Source organism: Oncorhynchus kisutch, linkage group LG11 (genome assembly GCF_002021735.2).
Source record: "Oncorhynchus kisutch isolate 150728-3 linkage group LG11, Okis_V2, whole genome shotgun sequence".
NCBI lineage: Eukaryota > Metazoa > Chordata > Actinopteri > Salmoniformes > Salmonidae > Oncorhynchus > Oncorhynchus kisutch.
In genome coordinates, this window is record NC_034184.2 from 5,888,235 (window position 1) to 5,911,763 (window position 23,529).

At 40.1% G+C, this 23,529-nt stretch overlaps 1 protein-coding gene across 2 annotated transcripts in view; it reads right to left on the reverse strand.

Moving 5' to 3' along the window:
• Positions 1-11,126: 11,126 nt before the first annotated feature.
• The window catches only part of LOC109875873 (regulator of G-protein signaling 17), a 31,136-nt gene continuing 18,733 nt past the window's right edge, over positions 11,127-23,529 (reverse strand). For both annotated transcript variants that reach the window (XM_031835205.1, XM_020468307.2), the window contains 3 exons: positions 15,851-15,922; positions 13,756-13,987; positions 11,127-13,420 (listed from right to left, as the gene is read on the reverse strand). In XM_031835205.1, coding sequence (XP_031691065.1) covers positions 13,232-13,420; positions 13,756-13,987; positions 15,851-15,922 — 493 coding nt within the window. In that variant the 3' untranslated portion in view covers positions 11,127-13,231. The remainder of the gene's footprint in view (positions 13,421-13,755; positions 13,988-15,850; positions 15,923-23,529) is intronic.

A 23,529-nucleotide genomic window follows, 5' to 3' on the forward strand; every position in this document is an offset into this window, starting at 1 on the left:
AAGGGTAGGTTACATAATGAGAAACTGCTGATGCACAACCACATTTCGAAATTGCACCTTGTGTATTCTACTATTTCTAACTGTCAACAGTAAGTTGAGTCCATGACGGAGCTCCTAAACAAATATATATATAAAAATGTAAAATTGGTCAGGGGCTCCCTAGCAGGCCTGGGGCCCTAAGTGGTTGTAAAATTGGTCAGGGGCTCCCTAGCAGGCCTGGGGCCCTAAGTAGTTGTAAAATTGGTCAGGGGCTCCCTAGCAGGCCTGGGGCCCTAAGTGGTTGTAAAATTGGTCAGGGGCTCCCTAGCAGGCCTGGGGCCCTAAGTGGTTGTAAAATTGGTCAGGGGCTCCCTAGCAGGCCTGGGGCCCTAAGTGGTTGTAAAATTGGTCAGGGGCTCCCTAGCAGGCCTGGGGCCCTAAGTGGTTGTAAAATTGGTCAGGGGCTCCCTAGCAGGCCTGGGGCCCTAAGTGGTTGTAAAATTGGTCAGGGGCTCCCTAGCAGGCCTGGGGCCCTAAGTGGTTGTAAAATTGGTCAGGGGCTCCCTAGCAGGCCTGGGGCCCTAAGTGGTTGTAAAATTGGTCAGGGGCTCCCTAGCAGGCCTGGGGCCCTAAGTGGTTGTAAAATTGGTCAGGGGCTCCCTAGCAGGCCTGGGGCCCTAAGTGGTTGTAAAATTGGTCAGGGGCTCCCTAGCAGGCCTGGGGCCCTAAGTGGTTGTAAAATTGGTCAGGGGCTCCCTAGCAGGCCTGGGGCCCTAAGTGGTTGTAAAATTGGTCAGGGGCTCCCTAGCAGGCCTGGGGCCCTAAGTGGTTGTAAAATTGGTCAGGGGCTCCCTAGCAGGCCTGGGGCCCTAAGTGGTTGTAAAATTGGTCAGGGGCTCCCTAGCAGGCCTGGGGCCCTAAGTGGTTGTAAAATTGGTCAGGGGCTCCCTAGCAGGCCTGGGGCCCTAAGTGGTTGTAAAATTGGTCAGGGGCTCCCTAGCAGGCCTGGGGCCCTAAGTGGTTGTAAAATTGGTCAGGGGCTCCCTAGCAGGCCTGGGGCCCTAAGTGGTCACTTAGTGGCTCGGGCAGACTCCTTGCACAGTTTTTGTGTTTATTGGATTGAAGAGAGAAAAGTAGATAGGAGGAGAGATAGTGCTAGTGCTAGAGCAGTGGGTCAGATTCAAACTCATGCTAGCAGCATTCACAGCACATGTCCCACCCGAATGATCACAGCACATGTCACGCCCCGAATGATCACAGCACGTCACGGCCCGAATGATCACAGCACGTCACGCCCCGAATGATCACAGCACGTCACGCCCCAAATGATCACAGCACATCACGCCCCAAATGATCACAGCACGTCACGCCCCAAATGATCACAGCACGTCACGCCCCAAATGATCACAGCACGTCACGCCCCAAATGATCACAGCACGTCACGCCCCAAATGATCACAGCACGTCACGCCCCGAATGATCACAGCACGTCACGCCCCGAATGATCACAGCACGTCACGCCCCGAATGATCACAGCATGAAATTAAAATAGACAAAAAAATGAACACACAAAACAGATACATAGACAGTGAGACAGATAGATTTAGTAAGTGTAGAATATGCCTACTTTACAGTACTTCTGGTACTGATTAGTCCACTAGCATGTCACACATACAGTAGGGTACTACTCAGTCCTAAGTGATACAATATACATTATATTAATGCTAGTGTACTACTCGGTCCTACTAAGTGATACAATATACATTATATTAATGCTAGTGTACTACTCGGTCCTACTAAGTGATACAATATACATTATATTAATGCTAGTGTACTACTCAGTCCTACTAAGTGATACAATATGAGGGGAAACGTAGTACTAAATAACTCATCACGTATGGGAAAAGTCTAAAAAGTGTTTATTGTAAGATGTTACATTTAGAATGTCTCTCTAGCAGCACTATTTAAATGACACAGCTATTCAAGGGCAGTTACAATAGATTGGACTTTGTTTCTTATGCAAGATGTTTTGTAAACAAAGAAAAAGACAACATTACATCAATATGCTAACCACAGTTTCACAATTTCTAACAAAGGTGTTCCATATTTTAAAAAATAAGTTCAGGATTAATAAACACTGTAGAGTAAAAAAAGTAATTGAAATATATAAATAAAATTGATGAAATATAGACCAGTTAAAATAAATTAAACAGAAAATGTCAATTGGATTACACAAACTTTACAATTTCAACATTACCTGATATACCACATACTCTTTCAAAATTATATTTTTCAATTCTGTTTAGGGTGGGAGCACAGGTTATCTGAAATATTAGAAAATGTTGACCTTTGTTGACAACAATTCAAACATTATGTTCTTCTAATATGTATAACTTTAATGTTTTCTCAAATGACAAATGGAAATGTCAAGGTTTAGCTTGAAAATGAATTTTGAGGAGGAAAAGTGACGTACATTTTCTGCATTTTTCACATGGCCCTACAGCATTTAATTTGTTAATTTTTTTACACCTTTATTTAACTAGGCAAGTCAGTTAAGAACAAATTCTTATTTTCAATGACGGCCTAGGAACGGTTGGTTAACTGCCTGTTCAGGGGCAGAACGACAGATTTGTACCTTGTCAGCTCAGGGGTTTGAACTTGCAACCTTCTGGTTGCCAACACTCTAACCACTAGGCTACCCTGCCGCCGCAGTTAAGTGAATAGGGAGGGTTTCTAACAGGCTATTCTGTGTTTGTTAACAACATTAGTGCAAGGACCAACACCATCCAACTCCAACAACGTTACTCTTTCCCTGCATGTCTAGAAATGGATGGAGAGGGACATTTAAGCCTCCTGTAAATGTTGTGGCACATTCTAGCAGAGAAAGCAACTACAGGCAACAGGAGACGTTTGGCAACTTCACATGCACTCCATAGAATAAGATGAGATTTTCATGACCAAATTATATCAGGTCAAAATGTTAGCCTATAAACAACCACATAGAATCAAGCAGCCCACTGTTAATTTAAACCAATAGCCTGGTGTAATTTTTTCAAATTGTCATGTTGAAAGAGGAAAATAGTGACCGACAAAATGCTTGAGTCCATTCATGGCTTCCTAAACACAACCACTCGAATTATAGTAGGCTATGCACCTTTTGAAGAAGATATGTCACTGAAAGGGAGCAGCTACAATAGCACAGATCATATCAAACTTCAGGCTCACTAAAGGGTGTATACTACTTACTGGATCCAATTTGTAGTTTAAATGTTGGTCAAGCTCTTTCTTGAATATATGACGCATCTAAATATTTACATTACTCAGGTCATATATTTGCTTTCATTACTAATCCATAGCGAGATCTTTCAACAGCTCAGACAAAAGAATGTCACACAACAGCTTGATAAGTTGTTACATGGAAATACAGCAAATGTGACTTGTAGAAATCATTATTGACTTGCCCTGGCAACAATCTAAAAAGTGATAGCGTTCACAATCATCAACGATATCGCACAACAATCCCTCTTGATGCACTCGAAAGTTCATTTGAACGTTCCCAAACACATGGTAAATGGCTTTTAGATAGGAGTCATACAACTGAAGTGTCAAATCATCTGAAGTGACCTACTGTTATGATATGGGGGCTAGTTAGTGATCTAATGTTATGATATGGGAGCTAGTTAGTGACCTACTGTTATGATATGGGGGCTAGTTAGTGACCTACTGTTATGATATGGGGGCTAGTTAGTGATCTAATGTTATGATATGGGAGCTAGTTAGTGATCTAATGTTATGATATGGGAGCTAGTTAGTGACCTACTGTTATGATATGGGGGCTAGTTAGTGACCTACTGTTATGATATGGGGGCTAGTTAGTGACCTACTGTTATGATATGGGGGCTAGTTAGTGATCTAATGTTATGATGTGGGAGCTAGTTAGTGACCTACTGTTATGATATGGGGGCTAGTTAGTGACCTACTGTTATGATATGGGGGCTAGTTAGTGATCGAATGTTATGATATGGGAGCTAGTTAGTGACCTACTGTTATGATATGGGGGCTAGTTAGTGATCTAATGTTATGATATGGGAGCTAGTTAGTGACCTACTGTTATGATATGGGAGCTAGTTAGTGACCTACTGTTATGAGATGGGGGCTAGTTAGTGACCTACTGTTATGATATGGGAGCTAGTTAGTGACCTAATGTTATGATATGGGAGCCAGTTTATTGTTACAGCACACTACCATTTCCACTCCCTATCCCCATGTGGCAGCAGCAACTCCGCCAGGTGCTGTGCCAAGCCTTGATAAGCACACAAGTGCGAGCAATCAGGGATCGACAATTGGTGAGAGAGAAGTGGACAGGAGCTTCTTGGCCGGCCAGTGTTTAGTGTCCTTAGTTTTGGACAGGCCTTTTTGTAAATATTTATTTTTAGCACCATAAACTGAACAACAATCTGCCTGGGCTGAACAACCAAGAAGTCAAGATGGAGCTGGCCCTGGACCCCAGGTAAGGTTGATGTCATATACAACATGGTCCACAAACTCTGACTAGTGTTACGAAACCAGCTAGCTAGCCTAATGATATTGCTACACTCGCTAAGTCTTAAATGAACACATTAAATCAGGTTACAGACCATATAGTTAGGCCTAGGACCCCTAGACTTAGCGAGTGTAGTAATCAGTAGGCTAGCTAGCTGGCTTTGTAACTCTACCATAACCTAATTTCATGAATACTGTATGGAGAGGATTTAAAGTAACGGTCCAGTGTTTCCAGATTTCTATCAAATATGACCTATAATTAACTACAATATGATTTAAATAATTTTCCTTCCAAAAGATTGGTAATTAAGTATGTAAAAAAACTGCTTTTCTGTGTTAGAATGGTGTGGGCATATACCGGTCATAAAAAAAATATTCATGAGTAGACCGCTGATTTACCAGCTCATCCTCTGAGGAAATAACAAGCTTTTCTTTTTTTTACTGTCTGAGACACAAGTTTGAGGTGTTTAAAAAAAATTAAATACCCATTTTCCAATGTATGCTTTGGCCACAAATACGAGTCAACAACGTAGATGGACAAGTCAACAACGTGGGTGGATGAGTCAACAACATTATTTGGGTATGAGTTAATAGTATATGAATTTATAAAAGTTAGATTTACACTGGGCAGTTACTTTAAGTCAGTCATTCAGGCAATTAATGAGAATACACTAAGAAAAGACAGATTTAGAATGTCAATATTAGTGAAATATACTCAAAGTAAAATAATTTATCCCTCTGGCATTACTAATTGTCTGCATATTGCAATACTTTAATATATACTCAAACATTATTGTTAATGGTAAATAACAATTATGCTGAATATAAAATATGACTTTTAATTCCACAAGTGACCTTTAAAATAGTTGTTTTACCTCTAGATCATTGATGGTATCTACAAAAGCATTGTCAAAAGAAGGCTCTCGCATTCTAAATCAATACATTGAAAATACATTCTACAAATATCTGTACAAGGTTATCCCTATCACCCCAAAGCAAGACACAATTGTCATGAATGCCTCTGAGGTAAAATGTGTGTGTGAGGGTCCTCCTTCCTACTCTTTTGCTAACTATCTGTAGTGAGAGACCGGTTTATATCTATGCCGTTCTATATCAATGACGGTTTCTCGGTCTGGTCACAGCCAGTTCCATAAAGTGAGGTAAGAGATGTATGGAAGATGTAGAAGAGCAAGGACAAAAAGGGAAAAAACCTTAGAAAACATTATGGACATTAAATGATGGAGAAAACCTGCCACTTACAGTGAACTGAAATGCTGCCTCCAAATAGCCCATATCATGCAACTAATCTCATGATTATGGCTTGCCCTGAGTCAGAGTGCTTTTATACAACCCTTGGGAACCTGTCCAAACTATTATTTTGCTAGCGGAGAATAGGTAACCAGTCCCAACACTCTTTATAAACATACAAAAATAAGGCAAAATTACTAGACCCATTTTTAACATGGCAGTGTGGGATCCATCTTACAGCAATTGTCTGGCTTGTATATGTGACAGGCGACGATCTGTTTTAATTAACTATCCAGCATTGCAAACATCTGTTTATAACAGGAGGAGGAAGCAAGAAAAGTTTACTGAAAAATACTGTTGGCTGCAACTGTGTTAAAATGCTGTACAGTAAGTGTAATCTTTGGTATTTGTAAAATAATTTCTCAATGATATGAAAGTAAAGTTCCAAACGTTTCCAAAACCACATCACAAGCAGGGATAATTAATGTTTAGACAGAGCGTCAGGACTGGTTACATTCCCCATTTAGACAGAGCATCAGGACTGGTTACACATCCCGTGGGCAAAATAATAGTTTTGATGGGAGCCAAAAAGACTATATAATAGACCTTTGTGGCCGGGAACAAGATTTAGGCCTACAGGATCATGTTAAACTAATGGTGTTCAGTTAAGCAGACATTAAATCATCAAAATAGTACAATACCTGATTAACTAGTCTAGCAGTTAGTGACTCTCAGTCGAGATCAGGGTCTGAATCACTGACGGTCATCTGTGGTGGTAATATTGACCAATAATATTTTGGGTTGAAAATAGCCTTTGTTTCTTTGGTAATCCCTGAAAAGCCTCATCAATGTACTGTATCTTTGTAGATGAATGGATATTGGAAATCAATTGAAAGATGAGATGGAAGTGAGGTATGGATGACACAATAGAACACAACATATGTGTGGTCAATAGACAAACAGGTGGAATCTAATGCTGTTACCACATTATTTCAATATAATTTTGTCAACATGATTACACTAATGTGGGAAAGTAATCAACATATGCCTTATTGTGAGTGTTGGTCTGGAGACAATCTTACAGAATAATTCTAAATAGTTTTTTATGAAGACATGGTAGATGACACTTTGCTTCATACGCTCTAAAACAGTCTTTATAAACTCAAAGGTGAAGTCAATTGTATGTAATTTGATGAAGACAGTATTGAGTTTGTATCCGTTTGGACAACTACACTGCCTAATTGTCAAATCTGGACGCATATAATATACCTGTGACAGAAAACTCTGTCATTGCCAATACCCCAAATCATTCTACAATTTATTTTGACAATAGAAGTAGTACTCTATACTACTGCACAAACCCAGCAAAGCATGTTCAGTTATAGAATTTATTTCAATCAATGTTTGTGTGGCAGGGTGACCGTGAGTCACCACTAATGTCCCCCCGTGAACATAGCAAATGGTTATGATGGAGTTTGAGGAAAGAGAATTATTAAACAGTTTTAGAGGGAAAGAAAATGGAGCAATGAGCAAATGAACAAGACAGTGTTTATAGGCATGGCCCTCTGAAAGCAAGTACCCAAGCTCTCTCAGTATCTCAATATAAAGCATACCCAGTGGACAACCTGTTTTCTGGTTATCCCTCAGTCATGGCACAAGTCACCATTATGCCCTGCTTGGACATAGTGATTTAGTACCACATTTAATCTTAAAAGGGAACACTGACAACACATTTCAGGTGTCTTGTTATTACTGAACATAATTATTGAGAATGTTATAGTCAGCCAGTCAGTCGTAATATCAGTTAAGCTCAAAATATCATTATTCATGTGTTATTAAGGTGTTAATGTTGTGTGCAGTCACATAACGTTATATCTAATGTTTTACCACGACAACCTGGCTCTTGTTCATCGGGTTCATTGGGAAAGCAACCAAGAGGTAGATGTTTCTGTTCTTGTGATTTTTACATATTTGTTCAAGTTCCTAAAATAGCCCTTCAACCTTTGAACTTGACTATGAAGAACACTTGGAAACAAGACAGAAACTGCCTCTTGATTGTAGAAACGGTTGTACTGCAAATGACAAAATGGGTTACGTACAGCAATGAGGACGTTGAAGGGCTCCTTGGATAAAGAGATGCTCATGGGCCTGAAAGAAAACACTGAATGGATAATAAAGCCTCTATGGATGAAGTCTCTGACTAGTCGATCAGTCAACAGGTGTATCTTACAGAGTGAACTGTCATCTCATAACACAGCCACAGGTCTGACAACACACATATTTATTTGTATTTATCAAGTGTTGTTTTATCATCACGAAGGCATATACTATTTTCTCTGTATATTACTTGTTATATATTTATATAGAAACAAAAATAACGGGTACATTTTTGCTGAATAAGATTGAAGAATACCAGCAAAGGGCAATGTAAACCATGTTCCATCAAACTTAGCTAAAAAGGTAACTTAACCTACCCTTTCCCACATTTCAACAGTAACATATTTGCATAGGCAAAATGAGATTAGCCCTTTTAACAGTGTATTTCCTGAATTCTTTATATATCTAAAAATCTTTTTCCAGTTGAACACAATTAAACAATCAAACAAACATAAAAGTAAACTAGGCTAATCATCCTAACGCTCAATACATATTTCCTGTGCACATTTTGTTTACAGTGTTTTAGGCTTCAAGTAGATCTAAAAACAAAGTGTACATTGACAACTAGATGTGAAATAAAGGAACCAATATGAGAGGTAGTGAAAACACTAATGACACTCAAAGGAGAAACAAAGCAAATAAGGCCAATGCTTCTCTAAATCACATCAAATATGACACTTTAGATCAAATTCATTCTCTGTCAACAAACCTCTGCCACCTTTCAAAGCCATTCATTCTGCATTGAAGTCAACATTTGAACAGATATGACACTATGGCTATGATACCGCCTCGTCATGAATAGTTAAATCCTTGTTGAAATGCCAGTAAAATGAACAACCATTTCCTTCCATGGAGTGAAAATAATTAGTTACTCAGAGTCAAGACAAGACAGTACACCCAGACAACACAATACTACTCTTCACCCATCGTAAAATGTTCATTTTCAAATCATTCAGAACCATTTTCCTACCCCCCAAAAATCTGCTATTGGCTTCTCTTGCGGAACAATTGCTCACCGTACAAATGTAAACTTGGTTTGATTGCACCATAATTTCAGTGTCTGCTTGGTCAAACATTGTGAAGTTACAGCTGAAATAACATCTAAACTGAGCAAGTAATTATTTTGTAAAATGTGAGTTGTCATTAATAGAGCGACATAAAAAGGTATCTTCTAACCACTGTGGTGCATGCATACTGGATCACTTTTACTGTGTCATTCACTCAAAATATAACATGTTCTCTGCACTGTATGCAAACACTGTTGAAATATTTCTATAAAGGTAGCTGAATGTGAACTAAATATAGGGAATGTTAGAATATAGTTGGATGTTCAAAATGGCTGATATCATTAGGCTATGCTATATGTTCATTTTTATGACTACAAAAATGGAAATACTCTACATCTGATCCAATTGCACTTCAATAACCTACAGTATATGGGCTTTATTAAAACTGGCCTTGGCACATGAACTTCAGGTAGTAAGACCTGATGGCAGAATGATGTTCTTACAAAACAGTGGTTTCCATGACACCTGAATATCATTACCCACCAGTGGTGATAATACACACAACTCTCACAATATACTTTACTCACAGACCTCTGCACATCAACAGGTGACAAAGGCCTACAATAATTTGTCTATCTTTAAAAAAAGAAAGAAAAAAGAATGCACAAAATTTGAATTGAAAATACAGTACCAGTCAAACGTTTGGATACACCTTCAAGGGTTTTTATTTTTTAGAATAATAGTGAAGACATCAATATTATGAAATAACACATATGGAATCATGTAGGGTAAAAAAAAAAAAAGTTAAGTTAAACAAATGAAATATATATATTTAATATGAGATTCTTCAAAGTAGCCACCCTTTGCCTTGATGACAGATTTGCACACTCTTGGCATTCTCTCAACCAGCTTCACCTGGAATGCTTTCCAACAGTCTTGAAGGAGTTCCACATATGCTGAGCACTTGTTGGCTGCTATTCCTTAACTCTGCGGTCCAACTCATCCCAAACCATTGATGTTGGGTGATTGTGGAGGCCAGGTCATTGGATGCAGCACTCCATCACTCTCCTTAGTCAAATACCCTTGCACAGCCTGGAGGTGTGTTTTAGGTCATTGTTCTGTTGAAAAACAAATGACAGTCACACTAAGCGCAAACCAGATGGGATGGTGTATCGCTGCAGGATGCTGTGGTAGCCATGCTAGATAAGTGTGCCTTGAATTCTAAGTAAATCACAGACAGTGTCAACAGCAAAGCACCCCCACACCTCTTCCTTCATGCTTCACTGTGGGAACCACACATACGAAGATCATCCGTTCCCCTATTCTGTGTCTCACAAAGACACAGCAGTTGGGACCAAAAATCTCACATCAGAACAAAGGACAGATTTCAACCGGTCTAAAGTCCATTGCTTGTGTTTCTTGGCACAAGCAAGTCTCTTCTTATTATTGGTGTCCTTTAGTAGTGGTTTCTTTGCAGCAATTCAACAATGACTCATGCAGTCTCCTCTGAACAGTTGATGTTGAGATGTGTTTGACTTGAACTCTGTGACGCATTTATTTGGGCTGCAGTCTAAGGTGCAGTTAACTCTAATGAACTTATCCTCTGTAGCAGAGGTAACTCTGGGTCTTCCTTCCCTGTGGCGGTCCTCATGAGAGCCAGTTTCATCATAGCGCTTGATGGTTTTAGCACTTGAAGAAAGAACTCAGTTATTGAAATTTTCCAGATTGACTAACCTTCATGTCTTAAAGTAATGATGGACTGTCATTTCACTTTGCTTATTTGAGCTGTTCTTGCCATAATATGGACTTGGTCTTTTACCAAATAGGGATATGTTCTCTATGCCCCCCCCCCCCTACCTTGTCACAACAACTGATTGGCTCAAACGCATTAAGGAAAGAAATTCCACAAATTAACTTTTAACAAGGCACACCTGTTAATTGAAATGCAAACCAGTTGACTACCTCTTGAAGCTGGTTGAGAGAATGCCAAGAGTGTGCAAAGCTGTCATCAAGGCAAAGGGTGGCTACTTTGAATATTCTCAAATATAAAATATATTGATTTCATTACATGATTGCATATGTGTTATTTCATTGTATTGATGTCTTCACTATTATTCTAAAAACAAAAACCCTTGAATGAGTAGGTGTGCCCAAACTTTTGACTGGTACTATATATTTTAGACCTACAGTATATGCTCATGGGACATTAAAAAGGTAGACTCAGCGATATGATGTCGACACAGAAAGTAAACAGCATAGTGGGTTAATTTCCACAACAACTAAGAGCGTTGAAGCGCGAGGCTCAACTTCCCCACTGTTTTGGTCCCCTGGCTACCAGGCTATAAGAGAGGGAACTGAACCCATGCACATGCGCAGATACTGTGTATGACTGTGTAGGAGAACATCTTGCATCTCGCTCATTGCAATATCTACGGTGGCGATGTCATTTCGCTGAGTCTACCTTTACCATATTTAAAATGTTTGATACGTGTGTATCTGGACGGCAGCTACACACATTAATGCATGCCGGCAATTTTAGGAAAAATAACTAATTGTCTCAAGTCTCTATTCACCTCCCTTGGCCATCCCTGGGAAGCAGAGAGACTGTTAAAGGCATGGGGCTCAGTGATGTTCCAAGCATCTTACTGGCACCTCGCTAGCCAGGCTGAAATGGACAATCAGCAGTAGAAACAAAATAGCAAAGTGTTCTCCTCACCCGTTTCGTAAAAAGCTGAGGGATTGGGCTGGATAAATTTAACCACTCAAATTCATAAACAAGAGCAATAGATGCAAGGACTGACCATGCATGATACCAACATGACAGTTTGAACCATGTTTGAGGCTGTATGAACCATGTTTGGAGGCTATACAGTGTTTGTTTACATTGTTTACAAACATTGGAGTTAAACAAGCTTCTATTTTGGGTATTGATGGTGGACAACAGTTGAACTAAGCTCATGAGGCATTTATAAATTATATTCTTCAAGAAGCAATGATCATTAATTTATAAGTCCAAAAATTAATGTAGCAATTGCTGATTGCCCCTTTAAAGACAGACACACATACATCTGGTGAACAGGACTGTAAACCTCCAAACCACCTCCATAGAAAACACGATTCCACCAGGCCTCTTCTGCTCTCAGCTGGGCTGTTCCTTAGCTGGCACTGACCCCCTTCAGTCTAGAACTAGCTACAGCTTTAAAACCAGAAGCCACATAGGCATACTTCATAATTCCATGTCTCTGCAATGCAGACCCCTCTTAGACCTCATGGCTATGCATCAGACATACCACCATCTCATACTTGACCTTCCAAACCAAGGCTTGATTACTACCATTTATATTATATGCAGTAGAAAAATGAAAAAGTTTACAGTTCTCTTTCATTTGAGAGCTTGAAAGTATTCATGATTTATTGTCTGAAACTAATTGAATGTTTGATTTGTTTTTTCCAACCTCTGACATAACCTGTGCTTCTCTTAGGTTGAGATGGTGAGGGAAAGACAGGTAGAACTGTACTGTGTTTACTAAACTGTGGTTGTTACCATAACAAGCAGCGCTTGTGCCGCCTTTTCTCGTCAAGGCATTGTGATTTCCCGTGGAAAGTCATGTTCATTAGATATTTAGCTGCCCGACCACAATTCCAGGCCTCCTTCTCTTTTAGAGTTGTAAAGAAGGCAAGTGCTTGGATATTAACACTGCTGTAAAACTTTCAACCTTCTCAAAATCAACAACTGCAAGCTAATTGGCAAATATCGATATTCCCTTCACATAAAACATCAAGAGCTTGACAGGGAAATCCCTAGAACAGAAGAAAATACATCTCATATTCAAGAACCTTTGCTGTCCACTGCTAACATACCAAGCCAGTGTAGAGCTAATTCCATTACCGTGTCACATGCAAAGTCAGTGATTTTCCTGCTCACCACAGTCAACTCTACAGCTATCTTAAAAAGGGCATTGTTTTTGTACTGTAAAAAGTCTGAGGCATGGGACAGAATTTGAGAAAAGGAGAGACCAAGAGAGAGAATGAAAGAGGCCGAGCAAAAGGAGAACTCTCAAAAGTACAGTACAGGAACAATGGGTCTACCCTTCCTTTTGTTTGTCTTTGTAACAGTAGCCTGAGGAGCTCTTATCTGCAGTTAAACCAGGAACTAACCCTCAGGGCCACCTGCGAGCAGACAATTGAAATTGCTTAAACTATTCATTATTTTCTGGTTTTCAAAAAAAAGGAAAATATCTAACCCAGTTCTGGCACCTGATTGTCTTTCTGTTTTGTTTGTTGGGGGGCTGGGTTACTTTAGGTGTCTAGGCAGGAGCTTCTCTTGCTGTCCAGAAGGTCTCTGTAAACAGAGGAGTTGAGGAAACGGGGGTAGGAGTCTCTGTGCATCAGGGTGTAGATCTGCAGCTGGGCTTCCTCGTACATCACGTTGTTAGGCTCCGCCAGGCTCAGGTTGATGCCTTCCCTCACCCGTGAATCTAGGCTCACCTGGGAGCAGAGGAGGGGGAGAGAACAGTGACAATGCAATCACTCAAAGAGCTACACGGTCATGTTATCAATGGAGATAAGCTCACCTCCCACCTCCTCCTCACCCACTTTGAGATGGGGGTTTCAATATGTCTTGGAATCAGACCTGGGTCAAATACATGCATGTCAAATATAGTCAAAATACTTGGGTGTACTTGCTTTCATTTTCCACAACGGAACCAATGGAAGTCCCGTAAGTGCAACTCTAAAGTAACCCTAAAGCTAAATCAAGAAACAATGTGATACTGAGTAATACTAGGTACCAGTCAAACTGCTTCCAACCTGATGCCTCCTACCTCTTTCGGTGATAGAATGGAGACGTAGTCCTCATAGATGATCCTGGCTTTCTCATCGATCGCTGTCGGGTCCGTCTCCTTCTTCAGCTCCTCACAGGCCAGCCAGAACAACAGGTTCTCTTCGCTGTACTCAGAGCGCAGAAATTCTCGGAAAATCTCCCTGCCTTCTGAGGAGCGCATCACCAGCTCGAAGCTACGGGCCCAGGCCACCACCTCGTCTAGAGTGGGTTGCCTAAACACACGATACCAGGAACCCAGTGTCAGCAGTCTGGACTCTCACGATACACAGCAAAACAAACAGATTAGTGTGCTTGTCAGCAACAATGTCAGAACTGTTATTCCCCATACTTATTTTATTACCTAACTTCTTCCCAATTACAGTGAATAAAACATGTCAATACCTTCCACAAAGATGAAGTCGATCTCTCCTCCACTTTCAGCCAGGAGAGATTGACATGCATGTCATTGATGTTGTCTCTCTGTGTACATTTAAGGACCAGCCGTGCTGCCCTCTTCTGGGCCAATTGTATGTCCCTCTATGGGGCACTTAATTTTACAACTGGGCAGTAGTCCAGTTGTGACAATTTGCTTTATTGATAGCAATATCAAGAAAGCAGAGCAGCGCTTATTATGGACAGTCCTCTCCCCAGCTTAGCTACCATTGCATCAATAAGTTGAGCATGACAGTTTATACTCCAGGGTTACATATTGTACTGTAAGATGACACGTCTGCAAGTCGTCTCAACCTGAAGATTGATAGCCAGGTGGAGTGATTTGGAAAAATCCATTGTTATAGCGTGAACATTTTGAAATGACTTGCACTTGGCAAATATTATTTTTGGACGATATTTGACTCCAAGTACCCATATGTATTTTTATCCTATAGCTTGTTCTCCATCTTCTTTTTAAATAGTGAGTCAACAAGTTTCAGCACTTTCATTTCCATGACTGATCAAAACTCACAGTATTGAATTGCAATACATATCGTATCGGCACCGGAGCATGGTGATCATTTCATATCGTGAGGTCCCTGGCAGTTCCTAGCCTTACTAATTATCAGTTTGAACGGGAGCATCTTTGTCAGGACTTGTTTGACCTGAGAGTCATGGCTACAGGGACCCATTGAAATGTCATTAAAGGTTGGTAATTAGGAGCAATTATGTGCAGGTCTTTCTGTTATATTCATGTCTTAATCAACAAAACATGATTTATATTATTACAGTAGGATCAGGTGATCGGACCAGAAATCCATCTAGCTAGAAGAACAACAACATGAAGAATGAGTGTTCCAAGGTAGAGCCTAAGGTTGAATCCCGTGCCATGGCCCCAGCCGTGTGAGAACAGTATTTGGCTCACAGTTGTCTGAGCAGCCAGAAAGACTACATCGTGTAAATCCGGTTGAATGCTGAAATCCAACAATACTACATATCACAGAAATAATAAGCACACAAAACACTGCAGAGCTGAACACTATACTCTATATAAATGGACCTGCTCCTTTGGGGTGGATGGAAATTATGTCCTCAGTTAACAGCTGTTTCAGTCAAATAACTGAAATCATGGGAGAGGTGGAGAGAAAATAAAACTCATGCTCTAATTGGCTAACACAGCAAACGAGTGAGCAACACACAGGAATAGATATTGACACAGCAGCAACGTAAGGAGAGAAAATTAAATGGGCCAAAGCAGTAAATTGGGCAAAATAATTAGACTACAACATTACTGGCATGGATTCTGGCAAATGTTTTGCATGCAATAATAAAATCATTTCTGGCATCCTTTCTTGAGGTAACCTGTCCTAATGTCTATGTACAATGCCTGCAAAAACAAGGAAGAACAGAAGTGACCATTGGCCATTAACTTATGTGACAACAAAAAAACTGTTATCCCTGTCTGGCACTAACACTTTAACTTGTATGTTCCGGACTGTTTTTACTGTCACATGGTTGTCTCACCCAGCTACTTTCAGTTGAATGACTGTAAATTGCTCTAGATAAGAGTGTCTGCTAAATGACCAAAAATGTGAAACGATATCAAAACAATTTGGTATTTTCTCAGAGACAACCTAAGGAAAAAGGCATAGCTGGCAACGTACTGCTCTTCCGTGGCTTCAATACTATCCATTTTAGTGCATGTCCGTTCGGAACCCTCCATGAGGTCCTCATTCCTGGAACAGGAGAAGCAGAAAGAGATTACTAATGCTTTCAAACAGTTTCCATATTCAAACATACTTATTCATATGGCAGTCTAAATGTGGTATCTTTGTTGAAACTACTGCCTGAGAACAGGTATGCATTCTTCTAAAAACCAGTGAAAGCTTGACATGAAAACAATCTGTGTGGGGAGTGAGGCTCCCTGCTATTTACAGTTCACAAAACCTTTACGAAATCCCTATGCAGGAAATGTACATGTTAAACACATGTTGGATAAACAATAACAAACTATTGTAACACAAATTTAATTGCAACACATTAACAATGCATTCCGCCGGTCTTTCCTTTCACAAAAACCTGAAAAGCTAGTTTGGAGGTGCATTTTTTTTGTTCCTAAATAGTTTACAAATGTATTGGAAAGAGGTAATCAAGTCATTTCACATGCCATGCAAACAGAATGTACGCATAGCAAATTTCAGATAGGGATGTATTGGAGATTATAATAATAACATTTAAAAAAACACTTAATAGTATCATGAATTTTTGTTGGCTGTGTTATTTTGATTGTTTTACTTATATTGCTGCATGAAGGAGTCTGGCACTCTAATGCTGCCACTGTGGAGGGGATGAGATGGGAGCAAACAGACAGAGGGCATGAGGGAGTCTGGCACTCTAATGCTGCCACTGTGGAGGGGATGAGATGGGAGCAAACAGACAGAGGGCGAGAGGGATGTCAAGGCAACTTGGCTACAGCCAAGACTAGCTAACTTGTAGCAGCTACAATGTTATTTATCATCCCAAATAACAGTGCTTGTCTTGACTGGAGAAGCTATAGCCATCTAGGCTAATTGAGGCCACATGCTGCGCTTTCTCCCCAACCCCATTCCAATAAAACAACTGCCTACCAGTTGGTTGCTCGGTGTAGCCTACACTCTCATTTCACTAACTTTTCATTTCATTCCATCTTGCATTGCATTAGTGAACTTTCACTCCACAGAGCATATTTGTGGCTTTGATTGGCTAACAAACAACAAGCTACACGAAGGTTACCGGTCTTTTTAATGGGGCATACAGTGCACGTCATAAAAACTACATTGAAATGTTTGTGTTATTAAATAAAAAAAACTAAAATGGCATGGTATATCCTTGTACAGTGCATTCAGAAAGCATTCAGACCCCATGACTTTTACCGCATTTTGTTACATTACAGCCTTATTCTAAAATGGAGCAAATCGTTTCCCCCCCTCAATCGACACACAACACACCTTAATGACAAAGCAAAAACAGGTTTAGAAATTTGAGCTTTTTAAACAAATGTTTTTTTAAATTCAAGGCTCATATCACATTACATAAGTATTCAGACCCTTTACATGCTACTTTGTTGAAGCACCTTTGGCAGCAATTACAGCCTCAAGTCTTCTTGGGTATGACACTAAAAGCTTGGCAAACCTGTATTTGGAGAGTTTCTCCCATTTCTTCTCTGCAGATCCTCTCAAGCCCTGTCAGGTTGGATGGGGAGCATCGATGCACAGCTATCTCCAGAGATGTTTGATCGGGTTCAAGTCCGGGCTCTGGCGGGGCCACTCAAGGACATTCAGAGACTTGTCCTGAAGCCACTCCTGCATTGTCTTGGCTGTGTGCTTAGGATTGTTGTCCTGTTGGAAGATGAACCTTTGCCCCAGCCTGAGGTCCTGAGCACTCTGAAGCAGGTTTTCATCAAGGACCTCTGTACTTTGCTTGGTCTGAGAGTCTAAGTGCCTTTTGACAAACTCCAAGCGGGCTGTCACGTGCATTTACTGAGGAGTGACTTCCGTCAGGCCACTCTACCATAAAGGCCTGATTGGTGGAGTGCTGCAGAGATGGTTGTCCTTCTGGAAGATTCTCCCAACTCCACAGAGGAACTCCGGAGCTCTGTCAGAGTGACTATCAGGTTCTTGGTCATTTCCCTGGCCAAGGCCCTTCTCCCCCAATTGCGCAGTTTGGCTGGGCAGCCAGCTCTAGGAAGAGTCTTGATGGTTCCAAACCTCTTCCATTTAAGAACGATGGAGGCTACTGTATTCTTGGGGCCCTTCATTACTGCAGAAATGTTTTGGTACCCTTCCCTAGATATGTGCCTCGACACAATCCTGTCTCTGAGCTCTATGGATAATTCCTTCGACCTCATGGCCTGGTTTTTGCTCTGACATGCACTGTCAACTGTGGGACCTTATATAGACAGGCGTGTGCACCTTTCCAAATTATGTCCAATCAATTGAATTTACCACAGGTGGACACCAATCAAGTTGTAGAAACATCAAGGATGATTAATGGAAACAGGATGCACCGGAGCTCTACTTTGAGTCTCATAGCAAAGTGTCTGAATACATATGTAAATATGATATTTCAGTTAATTTTTTTTATACATTTTCAAATGTCTAAAAACCTGTTTTCACTTCATCATGATGGGTGTGTAGATTGGTGAGGAAAAACATTTATTTAATCAATTTTAGAACAAGGCTGTAATGTAACAAAATGTGGAAAAAGTCAAGAAGCCATATTACTTACCGAATGCACTGTATGTAACAATTTCACAAGGAACGTTTTATTTCATTTAGAAAAAGCCTTTCAGTGTTAAAATAGGCCTATATATATATTTTATTTTTGCTTGCAAAAATGATACTGGTCCCTAATCAGTATTTTTCTCAGTGATTTCTGAGGGTCTCCATTTGGAAAGCTTGCTTTCCAGAAGTTATTGTGTTAGAAAGTTAGCTAGCAGTTCTCAGCTGTTAGCAGTTTCTTACTGGCAATAACAACGGATGACTGCCATAACTGCATTATTTAATGTAACAAATCAAACATTAAAATACCCTTAGAGAAGCTACAGTAAAAATCCACACAGGTGTGTGGATCAATACATGTTTCATACCAACTGAGCTTTCAGCTCTCATCCCCAAACAAAGATGTACTGTATCTTTATTTCAAATGGGGGGAAATGATGTCATCAAATGAACTGACTGACTGGCTGGGGAGACCACGGCCTAAACCAATAAAAAAAAGTATCTCCTCTTATTAGCCTGGCTCTTCCAATCACAGGAAGCTGGGCCTGCAGAATATGATCTTGGATCCCCATCTAATATATGGGAATTCCAACAGACACTGGCTTAAGGGAGGTGCCAAATCACATAGCAGCAGGGAAGTACAGCGGTTGACACAAACACAGGGCATAGCCATAGTCAGATTGGATTGACTTCTCCATCTCTAATAGCAGATTCCTAGCGCCATGCTGCTAACTGCTCCTATAATCCTCATGGGCTTCCACTTCAGGTATAGCCTCGACACAGCAGCGTCTCTCCAAGAGCTTCAGATGACGAGTTCTTCTTATGTGCTACCGCCTCAGGGACAGTCTCTTGTAACAGCAGCGTTTCTCTAAGTGATGAGTAGTTCCTCTTCTTTATATCAAATTGTATAAATTAAACTAGCCATGGTCCAGTCAAACCTAATAAACCTAGACTACTAGACATATTTGTTTACAAACTACAGCCTGTGTACTTTGTGGACCTACACTACCATTCAAAAGTTTGTGGTCAATTAGAAATTTCCTTGTTTTTTAAAGAAAAGCACATTTTTGGTCCATTCAAATAACATCAAATTGATCAGAAATACAGTGTAGACATGGTTAACGTTGTAAATGACTATTGTAGCTGGAAAAGGCAGATTTTTAACGGAATACCTACACAGGCGTACAGACGCCCATTATCAGCAACCATCACTCCCGTGTTCCAATGGCACATTGTGTTAGCTAATCCAAGTTTATCATTTAAAAAGGCTAATTTATCATTAGAAAACCCTTTTGCAATTATGTTAGCACAGCTACGGTGGGGCAAAAAAGTATTGTCAGCCACCAATGGTGCAAGTTCTCCCACTTAAAAAGATGAGAGAGGCCTGTAATTTTCATCATAGGTACACTTCAACTATGACAGACAAAATGAGAAGAAAATAAATCCCCAAAATCACATTGTAGGATTTTTAATTAATTTATTTGCAAATTATGGTGGAAAATAAGTATTTGGTCACCTACAAACAAGCCATTTGATTTGATTTTCTGGATTTTTTTTCTAATTTTGTCAGTCATAGTTGAAGTGTACCTATGATGAAAATTACAGGCCTCATCTTTTTAAGTGGGAGAACTTGCACAATTGGTGGCTGACTAAATCGTTTTTGCCCCACTATCTGGAGCATCAGCATTTGTGGGTTAGAGTAAAGACTCCAAATGGCCAGAAAAAAATAACTTTCTTTTGAAACTCGTCAGTCTATTCTTATTCTGAGAAATGAAGGATATTCCATGCGAGACATTGCCAAGAAACTGAAAATCTCGTACAACGCTGTGTACGACTCCCTTCACAGAACACCGCAAACTGGCCCTAACCAGAATATAATAGAGATAAGTACATTAGTGTCTAGTTTGAGAAACAGACACCTCACAAGTCCTCAACTGGCAGCTTCATTAAATAGACCCACAAAACACCAGTCTCAACGCCAACAGTGAAGAGGCGACTCCGGGATGCTGGCGTTCTAGGCAGAGTTGCAAAGAAAAAGCTATGGATGCGGTCCAAACACTTAAAAAGACACACCCTCGTCCACTTATGCCCTTGGGGGAATCCCCGTCTCCATCTTGGAGGGTGGTCCAAATTATTAGTCAAACAAGGGACGTTTGCAACGTAAGCCCCTCAGCACTCGGTTTTAGTCGGCTTGCGAGTGTACAATTATGTTCACGTCGGGACATGAAACCCTCCATAATTCAATTTGCGAAGAATGTACATCCGCTAAGAAAAGTCCACGAAAACTTAAAACAACATGAATGTAGAAGTCAACCTACAAGTGTAAGTAAAAATGTATGCAAATAAGTTAGAAATTGTGCTATTAATGCACATAACGGCACAAACACGGTCTCGTAAGAAGTCAAGTTCCAGCTAGGCAGGCTAACTTTATTTAGCCAATTAATTTGCTAGCTATCATACAGTAGACGTATATTAATAATTCTATATTTAATATAAGTAGACATGCACTCAATTGACTGTAGCGCATCTAAAGCAACCACAAGCTACAGGTGGCTGAAAACACAATCATCACGGGATGAACGAGTAACGAATTTCCGGCCAATGGCGGTCCATTTAAAAATCATTCATTCCTTCCTCACCCCTTGACCTGCAAGTGTATACTCGTCAGACGTCATGATACATCATCAGAAGTGTCCACTTCATTTGAGGGCTGAGAGGACAGGGTGTCTTTTAAGAGTTTGGACCAAATCCCATAGCTCAGATTGCCCAATAAAAAGAAAAGATTAAGTTGGGCAAAAGAGCACAGACACTGGACCGAGGAACTCTTGTCTTAGAAGACCAGCATCCCGGAGTCGCCTCTTCACTGTTGACGTTGAGACTGGTGTTTTGCGGGTAACTATTTAATGAAGCTGCCAAGGACATTTCTAAGTGACCCATAACTTTTGAACGGTAGTGTATGTTATTCTGAAAGCATCTACCAGTGACAGGAAATTACCACAGGAACCCCCCCACCAATCAATTGAATTGAGCCCTTCATGCAGCTAGGTTCCAGGTTGAGCACAAAGCATTCAGAAAACCCCTCTTAATCTTCATCTGTACCCATATATGGCATGTCTCTTCCTACATTTGTTATCTCCCATTTAACTGCAAGTCGCACAGTGGTCAATATTAGCATCTTCATCAAAGTATCCTTTGTGCTGATATAATTGAGCTCACCAGCCACAGGCTCTTACATTTGCTGAGCTGACTCTAAATATACATGTTCGTCACAACTGTTTTGCATGTGATGTGAAGATAGGAATAGGCTGGCTGTTCCTAGACTAGATGAGGCCTCCATATTATTGGGGAGATTTGTGGGGGCTGCATGTTAGAAACAGGGCCATAGTTCTGTAGACCTATATTGTGGGTTCACTGTCTAAGACTGACTTGGCTGCGGTGGAGTCCTCAAGCTTGCTTTGTTCAGCCCCCATCTTCCGCTTACAGTAGGTTCAAAAGATTCAAACTAGTCACTACAAGTTTACTTCATAAGTTGGGCCCACTTCATATTAGGGCTGGGCGATATGCCCAAAATATCATAAAGGTATTAAAAACAAAATTGGACGGCATGATGGTATTTTATGCTTTTGAATAATAAGTTGTAAATTTGCTTTATGAGTAGTGAGTGATCCTAGAGTGGCAACACATTCTAAGTGATTTCAATGAGTCTTTCTTCATTCTGATTGTTTTTTCAACCCAAAATAATTTTCTGCATTTTCATAAATTTCTTTATTTCCAGCACTAATTTCAGATAATCTGGAGGTGGCACGATATGGGCAAACAATCTAGGCCTTGTTTTTATCCACTTGCGATTTAGATCAAAATACTTGGGTGAACTGTTGGAATAATTCTATAGTTAGAATATAATAGTGGGCACTTTGAATAGTGTTTGACATGACAATGAATGAAAATGCCAGGGAGGAGTTACTGTGACATGGTAGGAACCAAAGTTTTCATAAGTGTTTCCTTGGTGACCCTATAATCTTTGGCTAAATGTAATGTTTTCTCATGCTACTTCATGTAATTAAAATATTCATGCTTTTTGTATTCCTCTATGATATCGAAGATACTGTTGCACAGAAATGCTGATTTAGGTCTACACCATCAGTGGTATAATCAGGCTGTTCAGCGAAGTACGTTTGCTCTGACTCAGTACATTAGCTAGCATTAGTGGCTAACACAATTTTGGCCCAACTTGCTAAGAAAAGACAAACTAGCTGTTTGCAGATGTAAGAAACAGACTAATAGTGTAGTTCATTAATTAAGAAGCGAAGTGGAAACAGCATCGTTGTCATGAACATTGTTGCATGTGCTGCACTGACCATGCAGACTAGAGGTCGACCGATTAGGATTTTTCAACGTCGGTACCGATTATTGGAGGACCAAAAAAGCCGATACCGATTAATCGGCCGATTTTATTTATTTATTTGTAATAATAACAATTACAACAATACTGAATGAACACTTTTTTAAACTTAATATAATACATCAATAAAATCCATTTAGCCTCAAATAAATAAACAGGTTCAATTTGGTTTAAATAATGCAAAAACAAAGTGTGAGAATAAAGTAATATTTGCCAATATGCTATATGTGCCATGTAAAAATGTGTGCCATGTAAAATATGTGCCATGCAAAAAAGCTAACGTTTAAGTTCTTTGCTCAGAACATGAGAACATATGAAAGTTGGTGGTTCCTTTTAACATGAGACTTCAATATTCCAAGGTAAGAGGTTTTAGGTCGTAGTTAATATAGTCCTATAAATACTATTTCTCTCTATACCATTTGTATTTCATATACCTTTGACTATTGGATGTTCTTATAGGCACTTTAGTATTGCCAGTGTAACAGTATAGCTTCTGTCCCTCTCCTCGCCCCTACCTGGGCTCGAACCAGGAACACATCAACAACAGCCACACTCGAAGCATCGTGCTCCACAAAAGCGCAAGGGGAATAACTACTCCAAATCTAAAAGCGAGTGACGTTTGAAATGGTTAATTTCACCTGGTTAATATTGCCTGCTAAACTGGATTAGAAGTTGACTAATG